Source organism: Indicator indicator, chromosome 10 (assembly GCF_027791375.1).
Source record: "Indicator indicator isolate 239-I01 chromosome 10, UM_Iind_1.1, whole genome shotgun sequence".
In the NCBI taxonomy this organism is placed as follows: domain Eukaryota; kingdom Metazoa; phylum Chordata; class Aves; order Piciformes; family Indicatoridae; genus Indicator; species Indicator indicator.
Window position 1 is genome coordinate 23,821,568 of NC_072019.1, and position 17,212 is coordinate 23,838,779.

Genomic DNA, 17,212 nt, shown 5'->3' on the forward strand with positions numbered 1-17,212 from the left:
TATAAGAACTTGCAGCCATCCAGAAACTGATTAATGATTCAAATAAGTAATCTCTTTGCATAATAGCACTTAGGGATCATTATAGACACAGACCCCATTCAACAGCTTAAACTGGGCTCTAGATCAAGAAAACATATGCATAACTACAGGGTTGTTGCCTTCAAAATCCAGCCAGCAATGCTACTGGCATTAAGATGTTTTTTGATGCCTATGGGTCTAAAAGTGCAGTTTTTCAGGTTTAAGGAAAACAACAACTCTGGAGTCAGCTCTGCTTCATTATAATTATCATGGGATGAGTTTTCAAAAAGGCAAAGATCCTGGCAACTTGAAATCATAAAGGACATTTTTTTATACTTTTCAAAAGAGCAACAGTATTGTTTGTTCAGCTGTAGTCATCCTTACTTTAAATAATGCCTATCTGCCTAGAACACCTCCATAGGATCCATCACTCACTACACCTTTCTTTGAACTCTTAGGCTGTGTTCTTCTCACAGGATTCCTGTTCTTAGACCCAGGCTTTAGATGATGAAAATAAGCAGCAGGCAGAGTATCCTATCTACAGGATTGTTTGAGATGAGTTTATTCAAATGAGATATGCAGAGATATCAAGGGACATAGTGTATAACTTTGAGTATTATCACAGTCAATATAATGAGGATAATTCTCTATTATCTAGACAAATCATATAGGTTTGCAGGTTTTCCTCTTCCCATGCAAAATACAGTTTTACATCTTTTCTTGAGTAATTTAGTGATACTGTGAGGCACTGCATACTACTTCTACCAAGGTTCAGGTAGCCTCAAGGACCACGCTTACAGGAATGCAGAGGTTCACAGGATAATCAGAAGGGAATAGAAGAGCTCTCTTTTAGGCAGAACAATTCCTAGTGTTTATCCACCAAAAAAAAAAAAAAAAAAAGGTGCCAATACAGCCTCATACAGCCACCCCATTCTATTTTATTCTGGAGAATGTAGGAATCACACAATCACAGAATTGCCTAAATTGGAAAAGATCTTTAAGATCATCAAGTGCAATCAGTACGCTGACACTGACAAGTCCTTGACCAAACTGTATCCCTAAGCACTACCTCTATACAACTCTTAAATAGTTCTAGGGAGGTATTTACTACCCTGGGCAAGCCATTAAAATGCCTAAGAATCCTTTCAGTGAAGAAATTCTTACTAATATCCAATCTCAACTTCCCTTGGTGTGACTTAAAGCCAGATAGAAGCAGCCATACACAGACACCTGGATGTGGGAAGGACAGGTTGTTTAACAGAACAATGAAAGCAGAAACACCAATATTTCCCCAGGTAACAGAATCCCAAGTAAAAGAATCCTTTCAGTGAAGAAATTCTTACTAATATCCAATCTCAACTTCCCTTGGTGTGACTTAAAGCCAGATAGAAGCAGCCATACACAGACACCTGGATGTGGGAAGCACAGGTTGTTTAACAGAACAGTGAAAGCAGAAACACCAATACTTCCCCAAGTAATAGAATCCCTATTTTTTGCAGCTTCTAGTTTTTCCAGCTCTGTGAAACCCAAGACAGATTACTTGTCTGTCTGGTTTTGATAACTTTCATATCTTTCACCATTTATTTATTTATTAATACTTTAGCCCTCCTCAGATCTCTCTCTTCCAAGCTGAAGGGTCTATGCTACATAAAATTTTGTCATACAGAAATCATTTCACAAACTTCTTTCCCAGTTGGTATTACTCTATTAAATGGCACTGGGATTTTACTGTCTGCTCCTTTGACTTGACTTCCCTCCAACTTCAATACAAAAAGACATACAAATGACTTTACACTTATCAACACTGGACTTATTCTTCCATTTTATCACTTGATATCATACAATCTTTCTACGGTACAATGCTCACTGCATTGAATAATCATATACCATCAGAAAGATCCATTAATTCTTTTTTTTTTCTTTTCTGAATAATTTACTAACAATTCAAATAATCTCAAGCAATTTCCACATACATCTTTCAACAAATGCAAAAACTCATTTTCAACTTCATTTGTCTTTTAAACCTAAAGAAGGATGCCCATGTCATCCAACCACAACTTGGATTCTTAATTTTTTTCAAGTCATTTGCTTACCAACTTTGCCAAACTTTTCAGAAATTCGTAACAGGCAACAGGTGGTGGATTGCCTTTAACTTCATGATTGTCAGTTCCTCTAAAAAAGGCTAACAGATGTACAAGGTACAAATTTCCCTTCCAAAATAATATGTACCATTAAGCTGCTGTTACCCATGTTATCTGACTTGTCCCTTACAAAGAGCAGCTCTAATCTGGGAAATCCCTCTAGGCTCCTCACAGTGAACACCAAAGCAAATAACTCATTTAGCTTTTCTGCAAAGACCTTATTTTCCTTGAGCACTTCTTTTACATCTTGATCATCTATCAACCTCATAGACCTTCAGGCAGGCTTCTTGCCTCTGATGTGTTTGAAAAAAGTTTTTATTATTAGTTTTTCTGCCTTTAGCAAGTTATTCTTTAAAATTGTTTTTGTCCTCTATCATTATGTTTTTTTGTATTTAACTTGCTGGAGTGTACTGTTTTGTTTTTTTTTTCCTTAGCTCATTTGGGCAAGACTTCAAAAGGTGTTCTCTTAATGCTAATGGCCTTCTTCAGTCTAATAATCCCTTTTAATAACTTCTCATGTGATCTTCTGTAAAGTTGTAGAGTTTTTCAAATAGGGGTAACTCTCTAATGGCAAAGGTGTAAAAATGTGTTCCTACAATGGTAATTTTATACAGCTGCCACATTGCCTGGAAGTGTTTTGTTCTCTTTTGCCTTTTGCAGTACTGCTTTTAGTTTTCTTTCCATATTATGCTGGCCCCCTTTCAGAAGTGTGTGCCAATCTAAGGTCTTTTTGGCTTTCACACTCCACCAGGAATGATGAATTTGAGTGTGTGCTTATATTTATTACTACAGAATGATCCTTTGACAGGTAGATCTTCAATCAAGACATAATCCTTGCTCAGGGATAAATAAAATTCTAGTTTTCTCTTTTAGATTCTTTCATTTTTTGCTCCAAGAAGAGGTCATTGTTAAAGTGTACAAATGCAATTTCTACATCAGGTTTAATCGTGACACTTAATCAGCCCCCAGTTATTACATCCTCCGAGTCCTCATTTCTTCTGAGTGTGGCATTATAAAGATGTTTACTGCTACCACCCTATTTTGGCATGAAATTTTAATGCATAGATATTGTGAGATTGTTCAGTACTTGTTGATACAATGCTATTTCCCACTTTCCTCTCCCTCCCCCCCGCTTTGTTTTTCCCCTTCCTTTCCCTTTTTTGCTTCCTAGCTTTCTTTTAACTATAATGCCACTCCTCCACTGGCTTGATTTCCTCTGCAATTTGTGGGTAAATTTACACTGCTATTCCAGTTCTCCCTGATTGAGATGCTATTATGTCAATATCCTTATTTAAAATCATCATTTCACTTTACCCATCCTCATTGCATACATTGGGCTAATTGTCCACTGGCTGGGTAAGCCTCTATTACAGCTATCTTGCACCAGTAAAATGGCATGAACAGACATAGTTAGGTCAAACACTTGGCCAGCTGTCTGTAAATCATTTTTGAATACTAAGAGCTTTTTGTATTAAATAAAAAGCCCTGCCAGTGACTTTATCCCTGTGTCTTAAAAGGCAAATACAATTCCAGGGGGGAAATTGAGCTATATGAACAAAGGGCATGTTCCCAATGCTGTCTAAAGTAGGAAAAATAAAATGGATCAGCTCATTCCAGGCATTTCCGCTTGCATCCTCTGAGAAGCCCATCTCTGAGAAGCTCTGGCAAGAGCCAGCTGGAATTGACTGCTGTACAGTGCAGGAGCTCATTCTCCTCAGTGTTCATCAGTTCAAATGTACCCTTTGACTGAAGCAGACTTGTCAGTGACCTTGACTCTGACCCAGTTTATACAAGCACTTGGGAGAGGAGCAGAAGCAAAGGGGGAATTTTTCATAAGTGGGTAAAAATACTCAAACCCTATGCCTGACTGAACAAACAGAGAAGGGGAGGAGAAACACAACACCAGAAATACTGAAGAGGTGCTTAAACATGTCTCCCAGACTCAGGGAGACTCTCAATACAGCACTGAACATGTCAGCCACTCCTTGATTAATGTTATTTAAAATAATTTTTAAAAAGTCTGTCCCCCCCAATGCTGATGCTAAAAGGGAAATTTGGTAACATCACAGCTGCAAGAATCAGAAAGTAGAAGCAGAAAGGAGATGCAAGAGAGGCAGAAAAGAATCCATATTGAATCTCTCTTCTACACTCAGACCAAGAAAAAAAAATGTGTGTATAATATAAAGGGAATATTTCCCTCCATTGTCAAGGGGTAAATTCTTTGAAGAGATGGCTCTGATTCATCAGCAGGGTGCTGGCAGGTGCCCCTAGAAAAGTAGAGAACATGGCCATACATCTTCAAAAAACTATTTTAGGAGACACTATTTCCTCAGAGGGATATTTGAGTTGTGTTCAGCCCCCTAGGCATGTCCCAGCAAAATACAACCATGTTTTGATGGTTAGAGAGGATACTAAGACTTTGATGGATAATATTTTGATCCAAGGTAAAAGAGAGGAGCTTGAGTAAAGGCCCTAAAGAGCTGTGGAAAAAGACAGAGCTGCTGAGCTAAAACTAAGAACGCAACAATGCAAGGTCCATGTAATAGCAATAAAACACCTGGAAGAAAAGATAAGATGTACAGTAGATCACTGCAAAGTGGAGGTCATAACTAACATTTCTGCCTCAAATGAAAAACAGCAGTACAAAGATTTCTCAGAATGGCAAACTACAGGAAAAAATACAAACGTGTGCCTGATTTAGATGTCCAGGGCAGCAAGCTGCAAATTCTGCTGCACACATACCTCAAGTCACAGGATGCAAGTATTAATACATTTGAGAAACTAAGTTAACTAAAGGGGTACTTATCTAGATATATGATTACAAACCAGAGATATGACAGTGAACCACACATGGATTTGTCTACAGTGCATCAAACAGGTGTCTGAGCATAGCAGAGAAAAACATCTTGGAAGTATCAAGTACCAACAAAGACTGACCATCATTACATTGAAACAAAGGAGATTTTAGCTTTATTCTTTGGGATTAAAACATTTCATTTTTCTTTGGGAGATAAATTTCAGCTGAAACCATTCCTGTTTAGATACAAACGTTACTAAATGAAGATAACCAAAAAAAAAAAAACAAAACAAAACAAAAAAAAACAATCAAAGAAAGAAGCAGAAGCCTGTATCAGAGATCACCACTACAGCGATATAATTAGCACATTGAGTACAGAGAGAAATTTGGTAGCTACAGACGTTTCCTGGAGTATTTGGAAGAAGCATAGTGGAGCATCATCTAGAGCTTGGTTATGAATGTGTCAGTGTGGTCAAAACAAACACCACCAACTAAAAAGCTTGTCCAGTTTAGATGAAACACAGTTTATAATTCCCAGACTATAAATTTGTCCTTGCAAAAAATAAGGCTGTTAGCAGAGAGTGGCCTGAACATCACACTCCTTCCATGACTTTCACTTTAAGAAGATGCTCACAGTTCCATGTGGGACTTAATCTAATGGTGTCAATGATTTCTAAGATATTAACAGAGAAATTACACAGTCACTTTTAATTATACATATAGATATGAATATATATGTGCAGGCAGTTTACATGCTGAAACAAAGAGTCTAGACAAAGATCATAGATTAATTGGAGATGAGAAGGAAATCTGTAGAGATTATTTGGTGTATTCAGCTGTCTCAATAGCTCTACCTAAAGCTTTCCCGAAAAACAAACGTCATAAAACCCTCCAGTCGTAAGGATTCCTCATCTTGTGCAAATCTATTTTAGTGCCAATCTAGCTCTGCTGCTAAGCAAGTTTATCATAATATTACATGTAGTTTAAAGGACCATGGGAAGGAAGCTGCGAAGATCAGAAGCCACTTTATCTCATAGAAATACTGAGCATATTAGTAGATCAGGAAAGAATATTTACTCCAGAACAAACTGGAAGTAAATTTGTTAACACCGACTGAAAGAAACAGGAATTCTTCTCAAGTGCTACTTTCACTGTCATGGCATTTGTTATCAGAAAATAACAAAGATATTGTGCACATCACGTTTCTGTCAGCAGATAACCAATGCATTCATCTTTAACAACAGGAAGACTTTCATGGGAATACTTTTAAACAGTCTATATGAAATATAACATTAGCTATAGCGTTAGTAGCTCTTACTGTGTTAGTTAAAGGCAAGGTGAGAAATAGAGTCAAAATCCTTAACACCTACTAAACAAATGCTACAGAATCAGACAGTGATCAGCACATTGTGTTAAATTACACCCTAGCACTAGGTTGCCCTTACTACTGTTTTGGTCAACAGAGAACTGAAACAAAAATTATATTTGCCATACCAAAAAGTTACACTTCAGTCTACAGTGACTTGCAAGATAGAAACTGGCACAAACACAAACATTGCTACAGAAAGCAGCCAGAGGATTTTCATAGTTGAACATGTAACTGTGTAAGAAGAGGTAGTATCTCTTCTAATTTCAGGAGGAGAGAAATAGGAGGCATCATGTTGGCCATTTTGCCCAAGAAGAACTCAGAATAACATGTACTGTATTAGGTTGAGAATTATTGGGAAAAAAAAATTGGTGCCTGATGATAGCCATTTTGATGCCTAAGTGAAAACCATTAGGTACTGTGTCGGTGTGAGCTGAAATTCCCCCCCCCACCAACAATAACCAGGCTAGCTCAGTCTGGAAGCAAATGAAAAGCTGTATTTACAAGCAGAGTCTAAAATCTACAATGAAATGCAATGAATATGTACAAATATACAAAATTCACAACATTCACAAATATATACAATCATCAGAAAAAGCACAACCGATCTCCCTTTGCTTCCCCCCAAGGGGATCCTCCCAAAGGGGCCTCTCTCTCCCAGGAGCTTCCCCCTCAGACCCCCCTGGACAGAGAAGCAGAGTTAGTTAAGCAGAAAGTTGTTAACTTAGCTGCCAAGGTCAGTGTGTTATCTTCAGCCAGAAGAGAAGAAGAAACAGCAGCCAGACAGCCCAGCAACTGCCCCCACTGCCGAACGCAGAATGTGCAGAGTGCCTACTTTGTTTTGGGTAATAGTTCTTAAACATTTCTATCTATCCAATGGAAGTGTTTAGAACAATCGTTATTTTGCTTTCTTACACCCAATAGTGACTTATTTACATTCTTTCACTTTCTCTGTTCTGAACTTTGCAAGGAAAAATTAAAAAGACAGTTTCAAACCATCACAGGTACAAATGACAACCCAGGATAGCTGAGGGACTACCTGAACAACCTAGTAGGTTGGTAAAATTCAATATTGTGTTAACAGTGATTAACCAATACTATTGTGTTATTTAGATGGGGAAGGAAGTCTAAGGGCTTTGCTAACAGCAAAATGGAGCCAGGTAGTGTGCTATGCTACAGATCTCATTACCCTGTGTTAATCTGTTGTGACTCCATATACCAGATGATGCAGACCTCAGCTGATTTCTTTGGCTCTGAGTGATTTCCAAGCAACACCAAGCCTCAACCCACAGCCTTTCCAAACATTTATTAACATCCAAACAGGCTTCAGCTGGAATGAGAACCAGCTTATAATTTTTCCAGTGAAATTTATTCAACTTTGCTGCTTCCATTTATAATAGGAGCAGAAGAGATGATTGGGGAAAAAAAGAATTTTTAAACAGCAACCAATTGCTTCCAGCCAGTCAAAAGTAAGATTACATAATACTATTTTTGGACTGATAATATAAGCCAACGTATAGAATTTTGATATGAAACCCTTGCAAAGTCTGTTGTTACACTTCTTTGTCAACTATCCAGTACCACACCAACGATAATACTAATAACATAATTTCACAAGATGAGTGTAAGTAGAGCTTCTAAGATTGACACAATATGCAGGACTGACAGAAGTAAAATTTATGCCATGCTCCAGCAAAGTATGTTCATCTCAGAGGCCAGTTGCATTTTTCATAATGTGGAATTTTCTGGTGAAGAATTTAACATTGCCAAAGACAGGGAGGATGGAAGTTCACTAAAGCAATGCTGACATTAAGGATAGTTGCAGGAATGCAAAATATCACTTTCAGGTTTCTGAGCTTTAATTTTGTGACCTAGTTTTCCGTGGAACCAGAATGTTTCCCTCAAAATATGGCTCTCCCTTTATAACCAGAGACACTAGAAAAACAAAGGTCCTGATTTCCATCACTATATAAAGGTTTGGGATAATGGAGAAAGTTGGGACTTGAATGTGCAGCACATGGAGCACTTCCACAATGCTACACTTTGAACATGGTCCCTGCACAGTCAAAACTACTGTCCTTGATAGTACATTCTAGATGCTGCTACTGAAAGCCTAGAAAAGAAGTAGGTTGAACAACAGCATCATCGTGGGCAGTCTAAATAGAGTCTTTAGATAACACTTGTCAGTCAAAGCAGCACACAGAAAAGCAGTGACTAAGGGCTTATGTTAAGCATTAATATGTGAACTGCCTTTTTGAAAGAGATGGGAAATGGTCTGAAGTGGTAAGAACAGGTATAATCTCCTGACAGGAATTAACAGAACTCAGTACCAGAATGGGAGAAACTGGGTGTGAAAAGAGAGTCTGTGAGCACAGGGGAGGGCTGAACCTGAACTCCAGGAAAAAAAAAATAAAGAAACCACTTACCTGAGTAATACACTCTAATGAGTCACAGACTGTCAGGGAGAGAATGTGTTTCCTTCAACTGGCTACACTAAACTCTTCACAAGCCACTCAGCATTCAACTGCAGCTGCTTTCTAGCATCTGTGTTTATCAGCAGAGAAAACAACAAGCTGGAACTCAGAGATCAGCTTCAGGTGATTTCCCCAGGCTAAGCTGTCTCTACTGTCTCCCTGAAGAGTGAAAGTGCTTGATGTACTGAGCCAAACCTAGTGAATGAGATCCTTCTATCTCTAAAAAAGGGTCTAGAAATAGATGATAACACAGAACCAGAGGAATTTATGCTCAGTATGTTTGGAAGGAAGTAGATGTGTTCTCTCTGTGGAGAGGAATTTAGTTATCTTCTGAAGAATCCAGAACTACACTGACTTACTAGACAAATGTCAATTCATTTGTAGTCTTTCTGCTTATACACCCAAGCCAACTTGGATCAAAACCAAGGCCTCCTCAGAGACAGAAACATTGGGAACATATGTTTTTGTTCAAGTCTAAGCCTACACATGGGATCTTAAAAAAACTTTGCAAACCCACAAAAGGTCTCATTCAGCTTTAAATATCCTCCTCCTCATGCCTTCAGTATTATGTTTACTCATCCTTTCTTATTATTCATTCAGCAGACACCCATAAAGCCCACAGGCAGTGCTTCTTTCCCTCCCTCATATCAGTCCACAGCAATTGCAGATTGCTGTCCTCTATCACTTAATGCATCAGCTTTTGTGAAAGATGTCTGTATGGTGGATCTAAAGATTCCAGCCTAGCAGATGGCTTAGATTTCAACATGCTGAGGCTTCATTTCACCTGTAAACTTTGCTGCAAATCAGTGAAAACTTTCTCCCAAAATGGTATTAAAAGTGTGCAAAGGCTGCAACTCCAAAGTCAGGAATGGAATGAGAAATGTTGCCTATGCAGAAATAACTTAGGACTTTGGTGTATGCATGTGACAAAGGAGATTAACGAGAACACCCCAGGGGAGTGGATTTCTATTTTAATTTCTTTTTTGGTCAGGTGAAAAACGTCTAACATAGAAATCATTTGCATGTAGGGCTCCAACTCCTGTGACAACAGGTGGTGGAACAAAGACAGATACAAGAATACAAAGTGTTGTAGTGAGAATGCCTGAGAGCTCTGCAACCTATCTCTGCATTTATGGGAGGCAAATTGCTTGAAACAGATTCTTCCCAAGCAGCCAGTCACTGCCTGCTTGTCTCCTAGGTCCTAAGAGCTCCAAATGACAGAAAAAGTCTGTCCCAATATTCCTTGGAGAAGGAAAGGGTGGAAACAAGACAGTGAATTTATCAAGACCTGGTGAATGGCATGAAACAAATTTGACCCTAGGCACCTTAGATCATCTGTCTCAAATGAGTAGGTACTTCTGATACCTGCTCTGCATCTGTTTCCTATCTATACAAGGATAACCTCTTTGTTCCTCACAGGGGCCCTCCCCTAAAATAATTAACACCTCTGAAATGCTCCCAGGGTATAGCAATGAGCATAACAAAAAAAGCCCATGAGGAGATTAACAATTCTGTCCTCAGAGCAGGAATTTGAATAGGGCACAGTAAATACAGGACAAGGCTGCACAATGAACACTGAAGCTAAAACAAAACACTGAATAGCTGCTTATTATGTGAAAGTTTTCTATTTGGAGAATGCACTGAGGCAGGGGTCTAGCTGAGAGAACAGCATGAGCCCTTGTGATTAAAGACTATATCACAATGCACAGACTCAAGGGGACTGAACTGACACAGAACACACTGCCCAAGTTCACTCATTAAATCTGTTTTAAAGAGGGCATTTGGTTTTGGGGAAAAGTGTGGTATGGCCACACAAAATCTGTCCAACAATCAAGTAGTTATGCTGCTCTCTCTGTCTCTGAGATTTCATGTTATCCCAGAGATAGGGCCTGTTGATCTCCATAGACCATCCATGTCCTCAGCTCTTCAGTGCTGAACACTTGATACCCAGGCTAAAACATTGAAGCATCTGCTTAGCTGTAAGTACAAAAGGAACACTGCTGAATTCACTCAGCTTGTTCACATTTAAATCTAGCTGTGCATGAATGCTTTATCAGATTCCTTACACAGCCATAGACATTCGTTTTCCAAACAATGCTCTATGTGAAGTGTGTTTTCATTCCCAAGCAGAACTCCTTGGCCCCACAGTTCAGCTGTTGAAACAGCTCATATGAACATCATTTGATGTACTTCAGACAAAAATTAGATGAGTTTGTTTAAACAATGCATTCATGTTCTGGAATAATTCTGCTCCAGCATCTACACATATCACTTGTGTCTGCCATATGGGTAGGGGAAGCTACTTAAAACCAGAAATAACTTCAGCCAACAGCACATGATCCAGAAAAGCAACTCTGTCATTTCAGTCTCATCTACATGACTAACACCACTAGAATCACCTGAGAGTATCCCCTCAGCTGATGTAGGCCAACACAATGACAGTAACTCACCATGAGGGGTGATTATTTCAAATCCAGTGACACTCAGATCAAAAGCTTCCTATCGTCCTCTAAGTTCTTGACCTATCCACTCCCTCCTAAAGATGATACGGTCGTCATGGAATTTGAAACCCTTCAAAAATAAAAAGTAAACCACAGTTTGTAATCTCCAGAGTACTGGAGAATCACAGGTGTTTACTTTTGTTTACTTTCATATAGCTACTACAGTAAAACACTTAGCCTTGGACCAATCTGTAGCTATGCCATTGTGTGTGTGTGTGTGCCTCATACCCACTTCATTTCTGTGTCAGTCATCCTCCTCCCTCCAGAATGACCTTCTTTTTCAAAAGAAACATCTTCTCTTCCATACTGCAGCAGCAGAAGAAAAATCCTCCTGTACAGCAATATTTAAAGTGTGATTTTTATGCTCTTATGGCAGCTAATTTTCCTCAAGTGATGCAAGAGAATGAATACATCTAAAAGAGCTGCATTGGGCTATTCTGCAATGGCAACATGAAGCTGAATTTCTGCTTTGAACAATCCAATCTCTTCTGGACAGCTCTTCACAGCAGATCTTGTCTAGAATGGGGAGACTTCAGGTGAGGAGAGGATGGCAGGGCAGGTGTGTTCAAATGCATAATCCCTGATCTGTCACAGTCTGACAACAGCCCTCCTGTAACTGGTTCACCTATGCCTGCAGCCAACCATCTATCAGGTGTTACTCCAAAAGTTACACTCTACACCTGGAGAATAGTTAAAATCTTTAGCAGTCTGAAGTGATTCAAAGCAAGTTTTTATTCTGGCAGTCTGTCAGAAGGGGAGGAGGAGGCTTTTTAACCTCAAGTACTTAATAAAACCAGTTACTGTTAAAGCAGGATAGCACAGGTACAGTCCCCTGCCCTCCCTCTCTCTGAGGCAGCTGGTTTGTTTTCCCCTTTTTTCCCAGCACTTCAGATATGGTCTGTTCACACAAATATTACTGTATCATAAGGACTAAGAATCTAGTATGGCCTGAAAAAAAAAATAATCCCATATACTGCATCATATTGCCAAGGGTCTCTAAAACTGTCAGAAAAGCTGGTATTGACCAGGGGACAATAAAATCAGTCAAGAAGGTCTCTTGGTGAGTAGCTAATTTACTGAGAAATGAAACTCTGAAGAGCCACCTGAACTTTGTTGGTAGTTTAATCCAAAAGAAAAAAAAAATCCTAAGTGGTATTTTAAAAAAATAATAAATTAAATAACCCTGAAAATGAAATGTTACACCTGTGTTTGAAAGGCTCCTTTTTCTTTCCCTCAGCAGGAAATGAACTGGAACTGGTTCATCTCAGGTTGATCACTGGGGAGGGCTGGGAGACAGAGAGGTGGAAATAAAAAAAGATTTCCATTTCAAACTGACTCTGACCAAACATTTCTTTTGATTTTTCTTTCTTCTTTTTAATTTTAGCCACCACAACAAATAAGTTCATTCCTCATACATTGGGTAACTGTAAACTACCAGAATTTTCAAAGCTTCCAAGGAATGGGGTAAAGCTGATTTTTACTTTTCTTTCTTTCCCCACGATTAGCTCTGTGTTACTGACAGTGACTTCAAGTAGCATCAGAGTTAGTTTCTTTACTAGCTAGAAGCATTCCCCTACAACCAGCCTTCTTTTAAGAACCAGTTTATTCTTGGGAAATACTCTTTCTTGTCAGCAAAAGCAGCCTGCATGCTCTCTCCATCATCTAGAAGGAAAATTCTCTTCCTGTCTAGGGTAGGGAAGACTGTAAAGATCCTTTCTGTACTGTCCATCATCATCATTGTAATACAGCAGGGCTTAGGTACCTTGGTCATGGACACAATGACAGGTGCTGCACAAATAGAATATAAAGACAAATTCTGTGCCAAAAAATTAGCAGTATTTTCCATGTAGTTGGATTCCACCTCATAAGTGAGGACCTTATTTATTAACCTAAAATCCTTTCTGCACAGACATTAGTAATGGCCAGAAGATTAGGAAAAAAAAAAAAAAGTCCAATTAAGATGTATTGTGAGAACCAGGAGTTAAATTAAAGGGGCTCTTATCCTATACAAGATGTAGCCAGGGGAAAGAATTCTCTTTATTAGCAAGGCAAACCAGGTCCTCTTTCACACTTACTATAAGAAGAAAAACTTATGGGAATTAAGGGTCTTAAATACCATCTATGTAATGAGAAGCAAAAAGAAAGGACAAATACCAGGAACTCCGTACAGAAAAAAAAAAAAAATCTATAAAGTCTCCTCTTATTTTTCTGGCAGTGACTTTTTCATACCCATCTCCATTTTTGTTCAACGGTTTTTCTTAGGTGCCACGTTCAATAATTCTTCTGTGCTTTGATGTCAAACATTCAATAGCTGTCTACCTCCCTCCCACTCCTCTTCTCCATATTCTCTGCAATTTATCTCCTCTGATTAGCTAAAATTTCACCTTCAAGAACACTTCTGCTTCTCTGAGCGAGCATGAGTGTGTGCATGTGTGTTTATACAATATTTGCCAATGTTATCCCCCTTCTGCTCTGCATGCTACATAGCAACCACTACCAGAGCTCTGGATTAAACATCAATGCTTTTCAGTAATTCAATTTCGAGGGCCTGCTGTTTCGAATCCGGCTCAGGACATCAATGAAAGGAGCTCGATTGAATTTGGGCCCTGCTTTCAGAATTATTCCACATTTAATCTGAGCTGAACTTCATTTCACTTGCTCTGCCCACTCTGATGCTTCCTGTGACAAAAGACACATGTTCCCTGATCTCATGTGGCGGGGGTGCTATTTGTTTGCTTCTCTCTTACTCCTGTTTGCCCTTGGATTAAGCCCCATCAGAGTCACTGGCAGCTTGCACAACCCCACAGCAAGAGTTGGTGCCTCAGCAAGTGGCTGTTCTGGCATAGAATCATAGAATCAGTCAGGGTTGGAAGGGACCACAAGGATCAGCCAGTTCCAACCCCCCTGCCATGGGCAGGGACACCTCACACTACAGCAGGCTGGCCACAGCCTCATCCAGCCTGGCTGCAAACACCTCCAGGGATGGGGGCTCAACCACCTCCCTGCACAACCCATTCCAGGCTCTCACCACTCTCATGGGGAAGAACTTCTTCCTCACATCCAGTCTGAATCTCCCCACTTCCAGCTTGATTCCATTCCCCCCAGTCATGTCACTATCTAAGACCCCAAAAAGTCCCTCCCCAGCTTTCTTGGAGCCCCCTTCAGATCCTGGAAGGCCACAAGAAGGTCACCTCAGAGCCTTCTCTTCTCCAGACTGAACAGCCCCAACTCTCTCAGTCTGTCCTCATAGCAGAGGAGCTCCAGCCCTCTGATCATCCTGGTGGCCCCCTCTCTGGACACCTTCCAGCATCTCCAGATCCCTCTTGGAATAGAGGCTCCAGAACTGGATGCAGTATTCCAGGTGGGGTCTCAGCAGAGCTGAGCAGAGAGGGAGAATCACCTCCCTTGCCCTGCTGGCCACACTTCCCTTGATGCAGCCCAGGCTCTGCTTGGCTTTCTGGGCTGCAAGTGCACATTGACAGCTCCTGGTGAGCTTCTCGTCCACCAGCACCCCCAAGTCCCTCTCCTCAGGGCTGCTTTCCAGCCAGTCACTGCTTGGGATTGCATCTCCCTTCCCCACTCACCGGATTGTTGTACATCTCAATGATGAGCTGTTTCACTCCATGCAGTGTGGGATGAGCCCAAGGAGATGGATTTGCCCAGTGCCGGTTTAAATCAAAGCCCATCAGGGAGCACCTGCACACGCAGAGAAACAACACACACAAAAGATATATATGAGCTCCTTGTTGTTTCAGCTGCAGAATTACAGAATCCATCTGTTTGGAAGAGACCTCAAAGATCATCCAAGTCCAACCTTTGACCGAGCACTGAAGGGTTAACACTAAACCGTGTCCCCTAAGTGCCAGGTCCACATGGTGTTTGAACACCTCCACCACCGCCCTGGGCAGACCAATCCCATGTCTGATAACTCTTCCAGTGAAGAAATTATTTCCTAATATCCAGCTTAAACCTCTACTGGCTCAGCTTGAAAACATTTCACCTACTTCTGTTTTGTTTCTTGACACCAATGAGAAGAGACTGGCTCCCTCCTCGCTCAAACCTCCCTTCAGGTAGTTGTAGAGAGCATCGAGGTCTCCCCTCAGCCTCCTCTTCTCCAGACTGAAAAAACCCAGCTCCCTCAATGTTCTTCATAGGCCATGTGTTCCAGGCCCTTCATGAGCATTGCTGCCCTTCCCTGGACACACTCCAGCACCTCAATGTCCTTGCTGTAGTGAGAAGCCCAGAACTGAACACAACACTCAAGGTGTGGCCTCACCTTGCTGCATACAGGGGGATGATCACCTCCCTGTTCCTGCTGCCCACAGTGTTTCTCACATATGCCAGAATGCCATTGGCTTTCTTGGCCACTTGGGCACTCTGCTGACTCATATTCAGTCAACTGTCAGGTCCCTGTCCAAGCCACAGTTTTCTGACCACATGTCCTCAACAAGTCCATAGCTTACCACAGGGTTGTTGTGACCCATGTCCAGGACCTGGCACATGGTCTTGTTGAACTTCATACAATTAACCTTGGCCCATTGATCCAACCTGTCCAGATCCTGTTGTGCTACTTTCTAGCACATGAACAGCCCCCCAAGCTTCTGCAGCCTACCTATTTAAATAAGCTACCCCCATGGCAAAACTTAAGTGAATGAGCACCTAAAGACAAGGAAACCTGCAGCAACGGTCACCTGTAGAAATAATGTGACCAGTCGGGTATGAGATGAACATCTCTGATCATTCAGCTTTCTTTCCCTCCACAACCAATGTACTCTCTCTCTCACACTGTCTTTTGCCATGCCAGCTTGCCACACTGGCACTGAAAGAGCCTGCTAGACCTTTGAGGTTTCCTTCTCTTCAGTGATCTTGTTGGGGGTCTTTAAATAAGAGGGTGATTCATAAACTGCATCACCAGGCTTTGACTTTGCCCTCAAGTCAGGCCTTGACTCAGCAAAGCTGCTAAGAGCACTAAAATCAATGGCCATTAAGTATGTGCTTAAGGGATTTAAAGCATGAATATAATTGTTCCACTACCCCCAGGGCCTCAGTCACTTCCCGTCCTGCAACTGTCTACACAAAAATTAGTCAGCTGAGACAAAGTTAAAATGCTTATCTGCCATCAAATTTTGTGGATGTTGAAGTACATGTGTCACCTTGGTTCTCCTACCTGGCCTGACTCATCTTCATCTCATTCTGTTGTTTTTGATTCTGCTGCTCCCAGTCCCCCAAACTAAGTCCCATTGAAACTCAGTAGGCTGTTAGAGTGAACACTAAAGAAACTAAAAAGATGGAAATGGCACAAAGAAAAGGGGGAAATCATGTTCCTTGATCACTGCAGAGATCACCTGGACAAACTGTTGCTACAGGGAAAGATTTATTTTTTATCATCTTAAGCTGAGCTTGGGACCAGTGGACCTTGGATAAATCTTGACCAGCAATTCTATAAAAGACTGCAGAAATAATAAAAAAAAGCCCAAGTAGAAACACAACTTCTTCTGTATTTAAAACATAAAAATCAACCACCACCAACAACAAAATAATTAACCTTGTTGCTAAGCTTTAAAGCTTCTTGGGAACAGAAGAGTTTTCATTGATCCTTGGTCTATTTTGAGAATGGCTGTTCAGCCTTGATCATTTAAACATACCTTTGCAAACAATAGAGGTTTACTCCAGTAGTGCTATCCATCAACACAAATTCTAAGAACCTGATGATGGGAAAACATGAATTTAATTGGCAAAAAGAAAGGAAAATACCACTCTCTTCTCTAACAGCTGAAACAGATTATTACATACATCAAACTCAAATGAAAACTAAGAGAGTCAAAATGCTAACAAAAGTGAGGGTATGAAGCTAGAGGATTAAATTCCTCTCCAACTAAAATGAGAAATATATATTTTCCTATGAACTCAACGCT

General features: G+C 40.4%; 1 protein-coding gene across 1 annotated transcript in view; it reads right to left on the reverse strand.

The window, feature by feature from the left end:
- Positions 1–17,212, reverse strand: part of AGBL4 (AGBL carboxypeptidase 4) — a gene marked incomplete at its 5' end in the record, with an annotated part of 965,543 nt that overhangs the window by 143,385 nt on the left and 804,946 nt on the right. Inside the window, one exon of the mRNA XM_054384552.1 lies at positions 14,882–14,993. Coding sequence (XP_054240527.1) covers positions 14,882–14,993 — 112 coding nt within the window. The remainder of the gene's footprint in view (positions 1–14,881; positions 14,994–17,212) is intronic.